The sequence below is a fragment of the Aythya ferina genome, assembly GCF_964211825.1.
Source record: "Aythya ferina genome assembly, chromosome: 12".
Lineage (NCBI taxonomy): Eukaryota > Metazoa > Chordata > Aves > Anseriformes > Anatidae > Aythya > Aythya ferina.
In genome coordinates this window covers 10,210,605-10,225,908 of record NC_140308.1, presented here as the reverse complement: position 1 = coordinate 10,225,908, position 15,304 = coordinate 10,210,605, and the positions used below count along the sequence as shown (strand labels likewise).

Here is a 15,304-nt window from a genome sequence, read left to right as displayed (position 1 = left end):
GCTGTCGGTCACTGTGTGTCCATGGCTTCACAAAGCCCAGGTACAGCCAACACGCAAAAATTTCCTCAAAGATGTCAGTTGGGTTCACTTTGTGCTCTCACAGCGTTGCATTTCCTGATAGACTTACTGCAGGTACAGTTTGTACTGGTGAGGAGGGAGAAGCAGGAGCACTTTCTGCATGCAGCATTACAACATTGCTGCAATGAAGCTTGTTCTTGGAACATAGCAGCCCCCTAAAATGTCAAATAAATCCTTAAACTATTCATCACTCTGTTTTTGGGGTGGCAGTTAAGTCTTTCAACACTCTGCAAGTTTCTTTCCCCAGCAGTAATTTTGCTGGTGAAGAAATACAGCTCAGGGCACTCCACAAAGGCTTCAAAATTCATGTTTTGTTTTCATTACCAAAAAAAAAAAATGCTTCACTACATTAAAGAGCAGCCTATTAAAATTTTGTATCCTGTCTTCCCTGCGTCCTTTCTTTGTTGGCAAACCTTCCCTCCCTCATATGCACCAAGGAGCTGAACAGCAGCCATTGCTTTGGTTTGCAGACTTCATAGAAAAAGGGCTGTGAAAGGGAGGAGGTTTGAGCCACAGCCCAGCTTGTTTACGGAGTAAGTAGGAAAGATGAGTTCTCAAAACTTTTGGTAGCCACACAAATACTTAATAACTGCACCTACCATACTGAACGTTAAGTAGCTCTAGCTGCTTTCAGGCTAACCCAGAACAGCACACAGGCTCGTGTGCATGTCTAAGGAAACAAATTAACTGTCTGGCTCCTGGACTAAAATGTAACGCTGTACCAAGCAATATATTTAGCTGTCTCAGGCAAAGAGACCTCAAATAACAATAAAAAGGAAAATAATGAATTACTGGAGGCTCGCCGAACCTTGCGATTATATAAATTAAGCGTTGCAGTGTGAGCTGGATTGTTCTGATACAGTTGAAGAGCTACAGGTTGAAGAAAAACAATAAATGCATTATAATTAAGGTTTAGGTTGTTTGGTTATTCTCTTAAGTAACTCAGAGTAGCCAAACGCTAGCACAGACACGAGGGAAGGAGAGCAGGCAGTGAAACCTGCTACTTGCAGAAGAGGGGAAAAGGGTTTTTAGCTGAGTTCAGCAGGGAATTGCTAAGTTCAGTTTTACTCGATATCTCATTTCATTTTGAAATTCATTAAGTGCCACATGAATTAAATTTGCAACTACATAAAAAAGCTGGAAGATCAGACCAAAGTGCAGCTCCGGAGAGCGAATCTCACCTGTGTTGCAAGGCCCCCCAGCCCAAAGCAAGCTGAGTGTGAGCACGGGGCAGCTGCAAGCATCAGCCCCTCCAGCACACAGCCTGGGGCTCGCCATCCCCAGCCCTGCTGGGGCCCTCTCGCACCTCTCACCCATGCCCCTCGCTGTGGGGCTGGAAAGCAGGAGCACAGCCAGGGCCGTGCCACTCAACTCGCCAGCGGTGCCGGCTGTTGCCTTGGACAGGGGGTTGGTGGGCTCGTTTTCCACAGTGGGGAAAAGCCCTGCCCTGGTCGCAGCGAGGAATACTGGGGGATTGCATAGCTGAGTCTAAGGGACGATGCTCGACAGTGAAATCTGGCGGGCTGTGGAATAGTCTCACTGGGAAATGGTGGAGTCCTCACTGGCAGGGTTATTTAAGACTCGACTTTGAAACACGAGACACTCTGCAGTTGGGAACAATGCTGCACTGTCAGAGAGATGGACTCAATTACTTAATAGGTCGTTGCTGTCTGTCTCCTGTGATTTTCCTTTCAAGAACATATATTCAGCTGGGTTATTTCTCATGGGAAGACAAAGCCTTCTGAAAGAAGCCAGACATTTGGAGGGAGAGGCGGGAGGAAGTGCAGCCCAGCAAATGCCCAGCTCGCTTTCTGCAGCGTACTGTCAGGACGTGGAGAAAACTGGCATGGTGCAGCTGATAGGGTGTTTTGGTCCTGCTTACACCTACCCAGCTGGATCTCTGCTCTCACATGTCTCACCTCCTTTTCTTTGCTCAGGAAGGGGTTGCCACGTTGCTGTTTCTGCCAGGCACTGATGCGCAGCCACTGGTTCCGGCTGCGGTCCCACAGGCAGCGCTGCAGATGCTGTATGGTTTGCTGGCTGCTGGCTGCTGGCGTGCCCAAACATGCAGCTCTGAGGGGGCCATCCAGCTCATGGCAGCGCACTGGAATCCCTCCTTCTGACATGGAAATGCTCTGATGGCCTTTGGTCAAAACAGCAGTGCAGCTGGTGCAGAAGCTCACATCCAGGAGCCCATCTCTGAGTCTCCATCCAGTTCTCATTCACAGTACCTGCTGAATGGGTGCATAACGTACCCGGTGAGATGTGTTCTCTCCAAAATTAGCCAGCCAGCCACAGGGTGAGAACTTTGTAGGCACTTCCCTTGCTGGGGCTGAGGCTCATTTGCAGCCCTGATTCCTGAGCTGAGTGCTAGGAGCAGTTGTGGGCAGGCACTGTGTGAGCATGTGTGCACACATCTAAGGCGTCTGTCTTGGTGCCCTTGTTTGCATTTGTCACCAAATTAAGATACTGCATTACCTTATACACATTGAATTGATGCAGCTAGATTGGCTGGATGTTTTTAAGCCCTGAGGGTGTAATGAGATTTTGTCTCTTTTGCCCATTTCTTTTTTCTTTTCTTTTTTCAGAATAAGTCGTCTGTTTAATGGCACTGAGCCTATTGTCTTGGACAGTTTAAAGCAACATTATTTCATTGATCGAGATGGTGAAATTTTCAGATATATATTAAGCTTCCTAAGGACATCTAAGCTACTGCTCCCAGATGACTTTAAGGTAAGGAAAGCTACAGTCTGCCATCTATTTCCACCCCCCCCCCATTTTGTCATTTATTTTGGAGCAGGTTGGGTTGTCTGCTTGACCTAAACACACTTAACTAAATGTTGCTGTTTATTGTTAGGATTTTTAGGACTTGTGTATTACACTAGGGATGCTGTTATTTAATAAATGGACCAATGGTTGTCATGGATACCATAAAAAGTTAAACGATGAAGCTTACGGCTAAATCAGTTTTTCTAAACTAATTGTATTTTCTCACATTTTTAGCTTATTTATCAGGGTGTAACAACAATTAAGAAGCAACACCAGCAACTGGCACTTACCAGGATTTAATGTTCAGAACATGAAAAAAATGTTTTAAATTTGATACTTAGAGGAATTAAATTGTGTCAGTCGGTTTCTTGGTGATATGAAAAAGAAACACCCTTAAACAAACCCAGGAGGGTTTCTGTTAGATACAACCAATGCAGATACTTTGATTTCAACAAGTAACCTTTACAGAATTTATGAATGTCAAAATATTTGTGGGAAATGGAATTGATTGAGGGTTTTTTAAGGAGCAATATGTGCTTTCTATAAAGTCATGATGCTGGGTTGCTTTGCAAATCCTGATTGTTTAAACCCTCTCCTCCTAGCCTTGTTTATTTGGCTTTGCACTTACAAAACTTGCAACACTGTCATCCTTATGTATGAAAATTAGAAGACAAAACTATCCAAACTAGATGACAAGATTCAACAAAAGAGCTAACTCCAGGATGAAATGATGAATAAATTCGAGTGCTAATGGGGATCCGCTCAGAGCTAGAGAATGCAGAGCGCTACTGGAAAGGAACGTTCTCGCGCTGGGTAGTAAGGTTTTATTTCTCACGTTGGACTAAGTAGACAAGGTAATTTGGCCGGGCCTTACTGAGTCATTCCAAATTTATGGTTGCTGTGGGGTTTCAGCTTTGGAGTATAGCTGATCCTTTTGCTGCAGACGGCCCTCAGCCATTTTTGCCTGAATCAGGAGTACAGCTGGATTTGACACCAGCAAATGAGCATTTAGAAGTTAATGCAGAGCAGAGGCGCTGTGCAGTGGGAGCATACATCTCGTGACGAAGCAGGGGAGAAGTTTTGGCATTCACAGGTGGTTTTGAAGACCCAGCCCAAAAGGGCTGTCTCGGGCACTGGTCTCGGGAGCGCACGGGGTGCTGTGACGCAGGCTGAGAGGCAGAGCACACAGGGGTGGATGCAAGAACAGAGAAATAAGAGCAAACACGCAGGTAGGAGTGAAGCTAAAGACCTGTGGGTTGCAAGATGGAACAAGTAAAGAGGGTGTATGGGGAAATGGTACAGATGAAATGCCAGAGAGGTGCTTTTGCAGCAGTGTTTGGGACAGTGTGGTGGCACAAGGACTGAGAAGAGAGTGTAGAAGAGATGTAGTTTGTGCTGATCATGGCCTTGACTGGCACCCAGGAGGACATTTCAGAAGTGCTGTAAAACGAAACCAACAGGATTCGGTAAGAGCCTCAAGGTGAGAGCGGCAGTGGATGCCAAGGACTTGTCTGCACAGCGAGCCGCTGGCAGGGCTGGGAGAGACTTGGGAGAGCCGGCGCTGTGCCCATACTCGGTCCGTTGTTCCAGACCATATCTTTGCATAGGGTTAACTGCATTTTATTTGGTTCCTCCCTGAGAGCTTTAGAGCAAACCTCAGGCTAAGGAGGGCTCAAGAACAAAGCAAAGTATTGCTAGGTAGGGAGTAACTAAATAAAAATGCATAGAAGAATGCGCTGCAAAGCTGTATTAAAACTGCATTGTAAACGGATTTGACTTCACAGAAATCGTGTAATTTTACCAGCATGATTAAAGTGACAGAAGACAATAATCAAAGGCAGCAAATGGAATCACTTGGTGTTTCTAAATGCAAAACTCTATTTAAGGTATAAAACTTGACAGGTTTTCCAGTGAGACTTGCATTAAATGTTCTTTATGTCAAACAAAGCATTATCAAGTGTTTTGAATATTTATTAGTTTTTACCCCTTAATTTAATCAAGCAATTTATTAGCCTCAAGGTTTAGCCAAGTTGCTTTTCAACTTGAATTGCTGCTCAGATGGTTATTTTGGAAAGTTTGGAATGTTAGTACCACACCAGCCTTACTGCATTTGCTATTTAAGTGTTGTTTTCAGACTAAGTTAACACTGAAATGCAGAGAAAGTGGAGTATGTGTTCCTAGGCTAGTGATTCTCTATTATCAAGTTTGACTGGTGTGTTTACAGTGAATATTAATTACACTTCCAACTACTAATAAGCCAGAACTTGAAACTGTTCAGTATCTGACAGGTCTCCCTGCTGAAAGCAACATTCTAATAGTTCATATAATTTTTGTGGGCTTGGGGGATTTTAAGCCCCATTAAGTATGCTGAGAAATTACCATGAGCTGTTGGCTTGGTTCTCCTTTGCAACCAGCCTGTGCCGAATGAGGTGATGGCAAGTGGTCAGGAGCTGCCTACAGCTCAGGCTCAGCCCCATGCACGGGTCACTCCACTGTGGGTGACAAATGTCCTCAAGCAAAGCGTGGAGCCAGCACTGCGGGTCTGCCGTGCTGCAGGCTTAGGGCATCTCTGGCAGAGGAGCTGACCCTCCTGTGCAGCCCAAATATCTGCCTTGACTCCCCCCATCAGAGGCGTTTATCCAAAACATTTATGACCGCCATCTGTCCCCTTTAATGGCAAAATACCTTCACACAAAACCAGGACCACGCTGTACCTACTTATTTGAGACTCACTCCCTTCTTAGAGATCTTCCAACAAAAATAGGTGTAGGCAATGTGTATATCATTATTTGATCTTAAGAAGGGGAAGAGCACAAATGCAGAGGACATTTGAGTTTCACATGGGTTATAGAGGTCATCTATAGGGCCAGGAGCACAAAGCTGGCACTCTGTTTTATTAATACAGCTCTTCAATTAGCATGCCTGTCTAGTTTTAAGTGCTCTCAGACTGACCTTAGCAAACAGCACGGTTGTCATAGTAGAAGTGAGCAACTTGCTCTCATATTCAGAAGGCAGATCTTCCCAGCACTAAAATATAAAAGAAATGTTGAGTCAGGATGACAGTTTCATGTAAACAAAGAATAACAAGTGAAAAATGAGTAGAAGGAGCTATTTCAGCCCGCTCAGGAGTCAATATGAGGTACAGAAGTAAAGAATCTCTAGCATCAGGTTCATGCAAGACATGGTTTTGCAGTTTCTGTTGGCTGTCTCTGCTTGTAATTAGTAGATCTTTACTGACACGCTGGCATTGATGTCAAAATAGCACAACTTGCCTTGAAATCACACTTCCTGTCTCCTCCACAGGAAGATGTGACACTTATCAGAGGTGACTGCTGAATTTAGCCAACACGAAATCCCCCAGAAAAAAAAAAAAAAAAAAAAAAAAGCTTTTCTACCAAATCATGCTTAGAAAACAATTTTGTGTAAGCCAAAAGGCTGCATGTTTGAACAATCTGTTGATCTTTCTCCTGAGATTTAAATGCAGTCCAGAGTTTGAGGATGGAGAAAGGCTGTGGGGATCGTGTCTGGCTATAAGCTCCCTCTTCCAGGTCACTGGACAGAACTTCCCCACTAACTCCTACCACAGCCATGAGAAGCTGAAGGGTCATGGTGCTGCTGAGGGTTCACAATAGCCACACCACAGCTAGCAGGGACTTGGGGATGGGAAACCTTGTCCTGCAGGACGAGGAGCTCCTGAATACCATGCAAAATCTGTTCTGGGATGCTGCGGGCTGCTTGGCAAAACTGTGCTATTAACGGGTACTGTCCAGGGGTGCCGGAGCCTCTATGAGAAAAAGAGAGAGGATGTATGCATCCATCATCATACGCCTGGGACAGAAGCTGTACCAGGCTGCTCTAAGGCTGAGTTTCAACGAAACAGTGTGCACTTTGCCACTGTGCTAAGCAGTTAACAGCCTGTAGCTACTCCTGTTCCTGTTTCAGTGAAATGTGCCTTTTTTGGATAGGTCTAAGAAGATTCGCGTCTGCATCTGCCCTTGGTAACTTATCCAAATGAGCAGCATGGAAATTTTTTTTCTTGCAGCTCCTGTGGCACCTTCTTGGCAGGGGTGCCTCGTGGTTAAATTCTTGTACTTGATATTTTGTGTTAAACATTTGCAAGTCATCTGGGTATGATTTTTTTTTTTTTTAAATCTGTGGTGCAAGGAAATATGTGTCAGTGTTACCTGAGCATCCTGAGCATGTTGTGTAGACAGTCCAGAGCTGAGCACCACTTCTGGTCCAGCTGCACAGTTCTCTGAATGGCTTATAAAACCTGCATGAGAAGACAGTGTATTAATAAGCATGTTGAGTCCATTATTCTGCCCAAGCATGAGCTTTTAGAGAATTAGACCCCGCACTTTGAGCCACTCATACTTTCTTTCCTCGTTTTGCGAATACAATGTCAATTTCCTTAGTGGTGCTTGAGCTGCTCAGTGCAGAAATGCCAGATTTCCAGTTACAGGAAGCAGAAGGGTACCTGCATCACTCTGGGGACAGATGGGGAAGAGCTTTTTCGTTTGAAAACTGGTCACTGTCTTACCACAAAATGATACCAGAATTTGTCTGGTTTATTGTAGAACAAATGATGATTAGCAGGAGTTACTAAAGAGTTGTGTTTCATGTGGTGGGCTAGTAGATAGCTGTGGGGGAAGAGGGGATGGTGTAATCCTGATTGTGTTTGCTTTATGGCATTACTGTTATGGCTGGGGCTGCGGGACTGCTGAACTCCCGTGATTTGGGATCCCACAACCTAGCCCAAAGCCCAGTGAAGTCAGTCAAAAAAACTCATGAATGTAGTGGGCTTTGCATCCTCCTGCGCGAGGAATGCCATGCCTCCGTTTGCTTTCAGAAATGAAGGACTGTTTTTTCATATGGCTGTACCACCTCTTCTAAGTTTAACTGTTGAGTCTTGTTAACACACATTCATTGCTCCTACAAATAATGTTATTTTATAGTGACCATGAACAAAAATATTCCAGAACTAGATTCTCAGGATCTATTGAAACAGTTCCATTGACTTGTGAGCACTGCATGGTCTTGCTCACCTCTACGTTTCATTTTTCTTTAGCACTGTGTGCTTTCCTTTGCTCAGGAAAGAGGTATGTGGGACCAGCAGATCCACAATAAACATCTGACAGGTCCCTTGCAAAAAAATCCTCTGCAACAAAGAGCTATGTGGGGGACTGAGTTGTTTCCATGTCCTGCATGAAGAATTCAAAAAGTTTGGGGCAGAGGTCATTTTTGTGGTTTGAATTTCAGCCACCGATCCCATGTCCAGTGAGCAGGGAGCTGCACAGGTGGAGAGAAGCAAGCAGTAATGGTTCAGCAGAGCATGCTGATTTGGGGGGGCAAAATTACCTTCCTCTGGGTCCTGGGCTGGTATTACAAGGGATGGGATTTTGGGGCTGGCACTCTCTTACCTGACACCAGGTGATGCAGGTAGTATCCACACCTCTCTGGCTGGCTAGGTGCTAACTCCAGTTTATGTGCAGCATGCTTCCTGTATGATTTCTTCTTTAATCTTCCTGTTGTTTTTCATCTTCTGGCTCCTTCTCTTGGGTGTGTTTGTTGCCCTCATTTTTTCACACTTGCTCTTATCACCCCAGTGCCTTCTGCAGTCCTTTTTTCTCCACTACTGATGTACATATTGTCCCAGCCCTAACAGACATCAAAGAGATGTAAAGGATCGGATGTCCCTTTTGTAACGTGATAACCTTGCTAGTGTCATTGTTAATATTCATGTATCTCCAGGCTCTAGGCAGCCCTGGGGTGAACGAGCACCGCTCCACTACTGGCACTGGGTCTGTGGTGCCAAATTTGAACACAACTAACTGCTTTGGTTCAATAATAATATCCTGCAGCAGAAGATTTTACAGGTTAATTCCATGCCGCTATGAAAAGTTGCACCTCGTGCTATATATTCAAGGGCTTTTGATTCTCTTTCTTCCTTGAGTTCTGGAGAAGTGCTACATGTTAGTTTTTACGTAATTTTGATGCCCATTTCCTGATAACTTATTGTCATTCCCTTCTTCCCAGCCTAAGCAATTCCGATAATTTCACTCATGAATTTTCATTTCCTTCTCATGCTGTGGTAGAGAACTGGCCTTTATGTCCAGGTGTTAACCCACAGCACGCTCCCAGAAGTCGCACCATGTACAAACCACGCAATATTTCCATCTGTGAGTGGGCAGAAGAGCCAGAGGAAGCAAACAGAAGGTCTTCACAGAGGAGCTGGTGCTGTGCCTCTGCTGCTCCTCTTCCCTTCAGGAAGCTGAAGGAGGCAGCAGGGCTGGCGTAAGCAAACCAGCCCCACATGCTTCCCCCCCTTGTTCTTCTCTGGCTCAGTCTGATGGCACTGCTGTGACTGCTTCGGGCCTGGGGGGCTGCTGCCGCCCTGCTCCTCAGTGTGCACTCTTGCATTTAAGCTGAGGTGAGAAGATCTCTTGGAAATCTGGTGAAAAGTTATTAATGAGCACGTGCAGGAGACATCTCAGTCAATTAACTGGGAATTGGATCAGATTGGGAATTCGAATTGCCCAAGGGCCCAGGTTAGGTTATGGCAAACTGGCTGGAAAGAACACTTTCTTTCAAGTTGTTGGAGTACACAGCTGAGCTCCCAGCCACTGGGATGGTCACTACATCAGTATAATTTGCTGAGCTCCAAAGTGTGCTTTAAATACGTGAATAATCACATAGGGAGCAGCTGAGCTTCTGCAGCTGAATTTCAAATGTGACAAAGACAGGTGAGAAGTGAGAAGCTGAACTGACATCTCCATCTTGTAACACGTATGTGAGGGATGACAGCACAGCCCAAGAAATTCTGTTGTAAAATCAGAAGTGAATATCTGAGGCCAAGTGAAGATTAGGGCTCAGGACATCTTCTCTTACATCAGCAGGCTTTGCTTACTGCAACCAGTTATTTTGATTTCTTAATCCAAAAGTAAAGCCTTCTGGCATTGAGCTTGTGGGATAATAAATGAAAGAATAATTCAGTGCAATGGGAACTTCACGGTCAGCTTGAATAAATTCAACAGTAACACACTGTGTGGTTTTCTGTGTAGGTGTTAGACGAAGACAAAGTATATGGATACCTGTTGCCTTTGCACTGTTGCTGACAATACATAAGCCTAAGTAGGTCAAACAGGAACAATACTCATTTTTAAAAGAGAACTATAAGCATTTCTAGTTTCTTTTCTTTTTTTTTTTTTTTTTTTTTTTCCCAGGACTTTAATCTTTTATATGAAGAAGCAAAGTATTACCAGCTGCAGCCAATGATTAAGGAACTTGAACGATGGAAACAAGAGAAAGAACAAAGGAAACATTTCCAGCCTTGTGACTGCTTGGTTGTAAGAGTGACTCCAGATCTGGGGGAAAGAATTGCATTGAGTGGGGAGAAAGCTTTAATAGAAGAGATCTTCCCTGAGACCGGGGACGTCATGTGCAACTCCGTAAACGCAGGCTGGAACCAGGACCCTACCCACGTTATTAGGTTTCCTTTGAACGGATACTGCCGGTTGAATTCAGTGCAGGTAATGGCCTTTGAGTGCTGGCTCATCTAGATGCTGGTGTGTTTTTTTTTTTTCCTTAATGTTATTTCTTGTTCAATTATATGCAAATTATTTGCTTCTGCCCAATTACCTTTAGTGCTTATACTGCAAGGAGACATTTTCTGCCTGGTGAGATCACAGTCTTTCAGGTTTTCTTAAGTCTAAGCAGAAAAATAGATTTAGATTTTGTGTATGTTAGTGCCATGCTGGTCTCATAATGGTGTTATACTGATAAATGCTAATTTTTTCATCAATGTATAGCCTGCAGCAGTTTTTTTTCCCTCCAAAGTGCCCCCAGGAAGAAAGAGAGAGTTCCAAAAACTACAAAAAAAAATCTCCACACCATTTTATAGAAAATGCAACAATGTGTAAATGCATAATTTATGTCTCACTCATAATTAAATGATGGTGCCTGCGGGATGGACTTAAAAAAATTGATCTCTGCACTTTTTTTTTTTCAAAAGGATGTTCTATAAAAATTGCCCACAGTATTTTAAACAAAATGTATTTCATTTTATAGTCAGAGTTTTGACATTAGGTTTAAAATTAAACATATGAAACAAAAGAAGATAACTGGACAGATAGGTGGATAGTGGCGGAAATAAATATGTGGCTGGTGTTTAGGCAGCAGCCTTGTGAGCAAGAAATGCCATTTTACAGGGGAACACCACCACTGTGGCCAGAGCCTTGGTGTGGTAGTTGTCCTTGGGCTGAGGAGAAGGAATGGTGTTGATGATGCTGTTAACGTATGCCTTAATGGGGAAAACATAGAGCTCTTGTTTTTTGCATGTATGCCTTTAAAATATGCTACAAAGAATAATTTAATTACAGAAAGTGAAATCAGCCTAAAAGGGGGTGTTTTACAAGTCCCAGTCACCTACAGAGGTCCTAGCTGGGCCGTGGGAAATGCTGTAGTGGTCCTGATAAACTTCCTTGTGGGCAAATACCCACAAAAGAGCTGGCCTATGAGACAGCCTGGCTGGGCAGGTTCCGGAGGGAAGCATAGCCAGGGAGTGGAAGAACTTAGAGTAATTTTTTTCCCAGTATTGTTATTATACAGCAAGCTGAGGTCCCCTCCATCTCCCAAACTGCCAGCTGACAATGTTTTTGGGAGACCTGCAGTTGCAGCTATATGTAAAGGTGGGTGGGGCAGTTCTAACAACCTGCATTGACGCTGACACCTTCTGCCATGGGACAGCATTCACTGATAACACTATGTTAATAGAAGCTTTTATCTGAAACCATTGTAAAACCTAGCAATGTTAGGTGATTTTTGGTTCAAGACTCCCAAGTGTTTCATTTGGTTGAATTTAACAGTCCAATGCCTGTGGTTAATTTTGCAAATCCTTAGCAATTTCACGTTTGGCAAGGTTTAGAGTGGGCTGCCCCAAAAATAGAAGGCTGGAGGTGGGTCGGAGGCAGATCCATTCACTGGCAGTGGGAACAGTGATGAATTCATCACTGTGCTGGAGAAGGGAGCAGCTGCAGTTCAGCTAAGGTGAGTGGGTAGAGAAGCATGTTTGTGTTTCAGCCACACGCTGTCCATGTGATATGGTTAGATGCATTTTAGAAATTAGAATAACTGAAACAGTAAGAGTCCTTGCTGGCCACTGACAGGCTCGGCACTGCAAGCAGCTATTCACAGAGCTGGATGCCCAAATGGCTTAGCGCTTGGCTCCGTTAAGTGGCATACTGGTAGGAAGCGTGTGTTTGTAGTAAAAGCTGAATGCTAATCATTACTACTTGAATGTGTTTCAAATTCAGTCAAAATTTTGTCAGAATCAAAGAGTCTCTTAGTAGGTTCATGTGAAAGAAAATTTCTGTGTTAAAGAATCTACAGTCTAAATAATTTATTCAATTACATCATTTTACTATATAATTAATAGAAAGTGTTTTCAATCACTTTCTGAAAAATGATGCATTTCTGAGACAAAAGTCCAACAAGATTAACAGCTAATTATCATTGACTGTGATGGACTCTGGTCAGCACATCGGCACTCTCCATTACCTTCCCACTATTTTTTGGCAATATTAATTATTAATATTAAATCAAAAGTTAGAAGTACAATGAAGTAAATATGTAGAGTTACGGAAGAAAGGTTTGAAGGTGCAGAGGTTGGAAGAGCAGAGTCATTTCCAAAGAATCTGAAACCCTGGCCTGGTAAGTCTGCAGGCTGCTTACTGAGCTGCATCACTTTTGTGCCCCTACACCCTGCTTAAATGTATTTGGTAGCACAACTACAATATGTATAAATTCTTCAGATCTTTGAAAAAGATTTTTGCTAAATGCTTTGCGTCAGGAACTGTACATACAAAACACAGAATATCAACAGTGAGTAGGTTGTGGCAGCCAAAAACCATAGCAGCTCTATATTTAATGCTCATTTGCAATCACATACTGATATAGAGTTTTCTTAAGACTGAGAATGGCTTTTTTCAGCTCCTCACAATAGGTTCTGGTGAGATACATGAGCTTACCTTAGAGAAAATTCTGTGATGTCTGTATATGCCAAACAACGTCTCCATAAATAAGACTCTATTCTTCAGGATTCTGTAAAATGTAAATAAAATACAGTAAGTGCAAGTATCATATTTCTATTTGGAAAACCTTCCAACAAAATCAGAGCCTGTATCTTGATGTGCTCAGAATACTGGGAGACAAAGTATATTAAATCTTAGCACAAATCCTCTATTTAATATAGTGTGCATGTCTCCCTATATGTAAGAGAATCACAGCTGATACTCATTTACTTTTTGGCATATTCTCTTTGGAAATTTATAGGAAAGTAGCTCTGATTTTATTTACAGGCACTTACTGTTTTACCTCCGTCTGTCACTTACCTTCAGAAAAAGTAATGCACGTAAGGCCAAATTCACTAAATGGAATCTAAATCTGTTCATGTTCAACATGCCGTTTTGTCTCATGCATGCATTAGTGGATACAAACAAATGCTTAGGGCACATGGAAAGCAGCCTTTAGGAGGCTTTCTCCACAGAGCTGAACACAACCTCATTCAAGTTATAATTGCAATTCTACAATATTTAAACATTCACAGCACTATTTACAGGATTTGACCAGTTTTGTTTCTCACTCAGAGGACTGATGATACCGAGGTTCTTAACACTAGATTATAGCCTGCAGTCAAGTCCTTCGAGCACACAGGTAACAAAAATGAATTGCTTTGTTCTGTGTGTGGTGCTCTAAGGGTGTAATGTTTACCTGGACTGTGTGTTTTCAGAGAGCTGGTCCAGGAAAGAAAAGTCCTATAAACATGCAGCCTTCCATAGCTTTGGACTGAGGCGAGCCTAGGGCACCCCAGTGCTGGTTTTGTCTTACAACCAAATTGATTTTTAAAAGTTTTTAGCAAGGTTTTAAAGTCATGTCTCTCTGAAATTTTACCTGTCAATCCTCTGTTTCTCTATCCAGCTAGTGGAAGAAGTCTCCTTTCCTGTAGCTGGGCAGCCTCCTGTCCTCATCTTGCCTGATCTAAGAACAGGGATACACAAAGTCAAAACACATGCTAGCCTGTGAAACAGCTTGATGATGTTTTACTCCTTTTTCCCTGTCAAACTACTGCCTTTTTTAGCAGGAACAAGTAAAACAATATTGTGGCCTCTCTGTAACACTCTCCAGTTCAGTCCTAATGGCTTTGTGCAGCCCAAACAAATTACAGAAGTGTAAGCTTTTTGGGTTTTAATTATTTTAGCCTCCTAGCCTCCTCTCCCCCTTTAATCACTCCATTTTTTTAATTTATTTTTTATATATATTTTTTAAACCTTTTCAGTTCTACAACTTTCAGGGCAAAAGTCAGTAAGATTGGCTGGCACAAGTTTCTGAGACTGTAAGTCACTTTCTCCCAAAGCCAGGCAGTGCTCCTTGGGCAAGCTGATTTAAGCAGATTCTGCATGGCTGAATATATTTCCTGTCCTTTACCAGTCCTTAAGAGCCAGGGCAGCAAATAAAAGTTTTTAGTTAGATACATGTTATCACTAGAAACCCGAAACTGATTAAGATGTGGATGGCTAACAGACAACCTCAAAGGAGTGCTCTCCAAATGCTGCCATGGTTTGCATTGCACTACCATAGTGCCTTGGATACAGTTGTCCTTTTGAAATCAGTTACCTTTAATAAAGGCTCCAAACTGGTGCTTCTGGAGCAAGCAAAGCAAGCATTCAGTCAAAAGAAATCACGCACCTTGGCCTCACATGGGTCTTTGTGCAGGGGTGGACAGACATCTGGTAGGATAATCTTTAACACGTGGCACTATTTTTAGTCCCCCTGTAGCAGTCATCTCGTGCCTTGAAACATTTAGACTGAAGCACTACTGCAGTAGGTATGAGCAAAGTGTTTCACGGTGTCACTCATGGTAAAACAAAAAAAGAAATCAAATTGTTTCTGTAATAGAAACCTGTGCTGTGAAAGCATACAAGTTTTCTCCTCTTTAATTAGGGGATACTGCTTAGACACTTAACTAAGTTGAGTGAACAAGTTTTTAATTTAGTCCCTGCAGTTGTTGGTGGCAGAAAACTCTCCTGTGAAGGTCATTACTAGGTTCATCAGGTTTAGTAAATCACCAGGTTCACGTCCCACTGTAGTGGCCCTGTGGCATGGAGCAGTGGAAGAGGTACTGCGGTGGGACTGTTGCGCGCTTGATGACATTTTTCAGTAGAGACAAACACAGGAACCGCTTTTCCTGCCTCTAAAGTAAATATTGGATCAGTTCATGTAATCAATCAAATTTTAGACATAGTTCTGATTTTTCAGTTACATGCTGCAGTATTATTAGTGTTACTAGCCTACGTGGTATTTTGGCTCAGTGCTATGGCACCATGGACTCTGGGAAAGATTTGGCTGGAGGAGTACTAGATGGAGATTTCACATGTGGGTGAGACGATTCCCATTATTCAGC

General features: G+C 43.1%; 1 protein-coding gene and 1 long non-coding RNA gene across 7 annotated transcripts in view; one reads left to right on the top strand and one right to left on the bottom strand.

Annotated features, from left to right (window-relative positions):
• KCTD15 (potassium channel tetramerization domain containing 15) overlaps positions 1-15,304 on the top strand; it is a 51,535-nt gene that overhangs the window by 33,871 nt on the left and 2,360 nt on the right. For all 6 annotated transcript variants that reach the window (XM_084533823.1, XM_084533825.1, XM_084533828.1 and 3 more), the window contains 2 exons: positions 2,667-2,811; positions 10,071-10,376. In XM_084533823.1, the coding sequence (XP_084389949.1) occupies positions 2,667-2,811; positions 10,071-10,376 (451 nt within the window). The remainder of the gene's footprint in view (positions 1-2,666; positions 2,812-10,070; positions 10,377-15,304) is intronic.
• LOC311443554 lies at positions 3,075-10,059 on the bottom strand. The gene is made up of 2 exons (XR_014697329.1): positions 8,268-10,059; positions 3,075-7,120 (listed from the first exon to the last, which is right to left on the bottom strand). It is a non-coding gene; the product is annotated as an uncharacterized lncRNA (long non-coding RNA).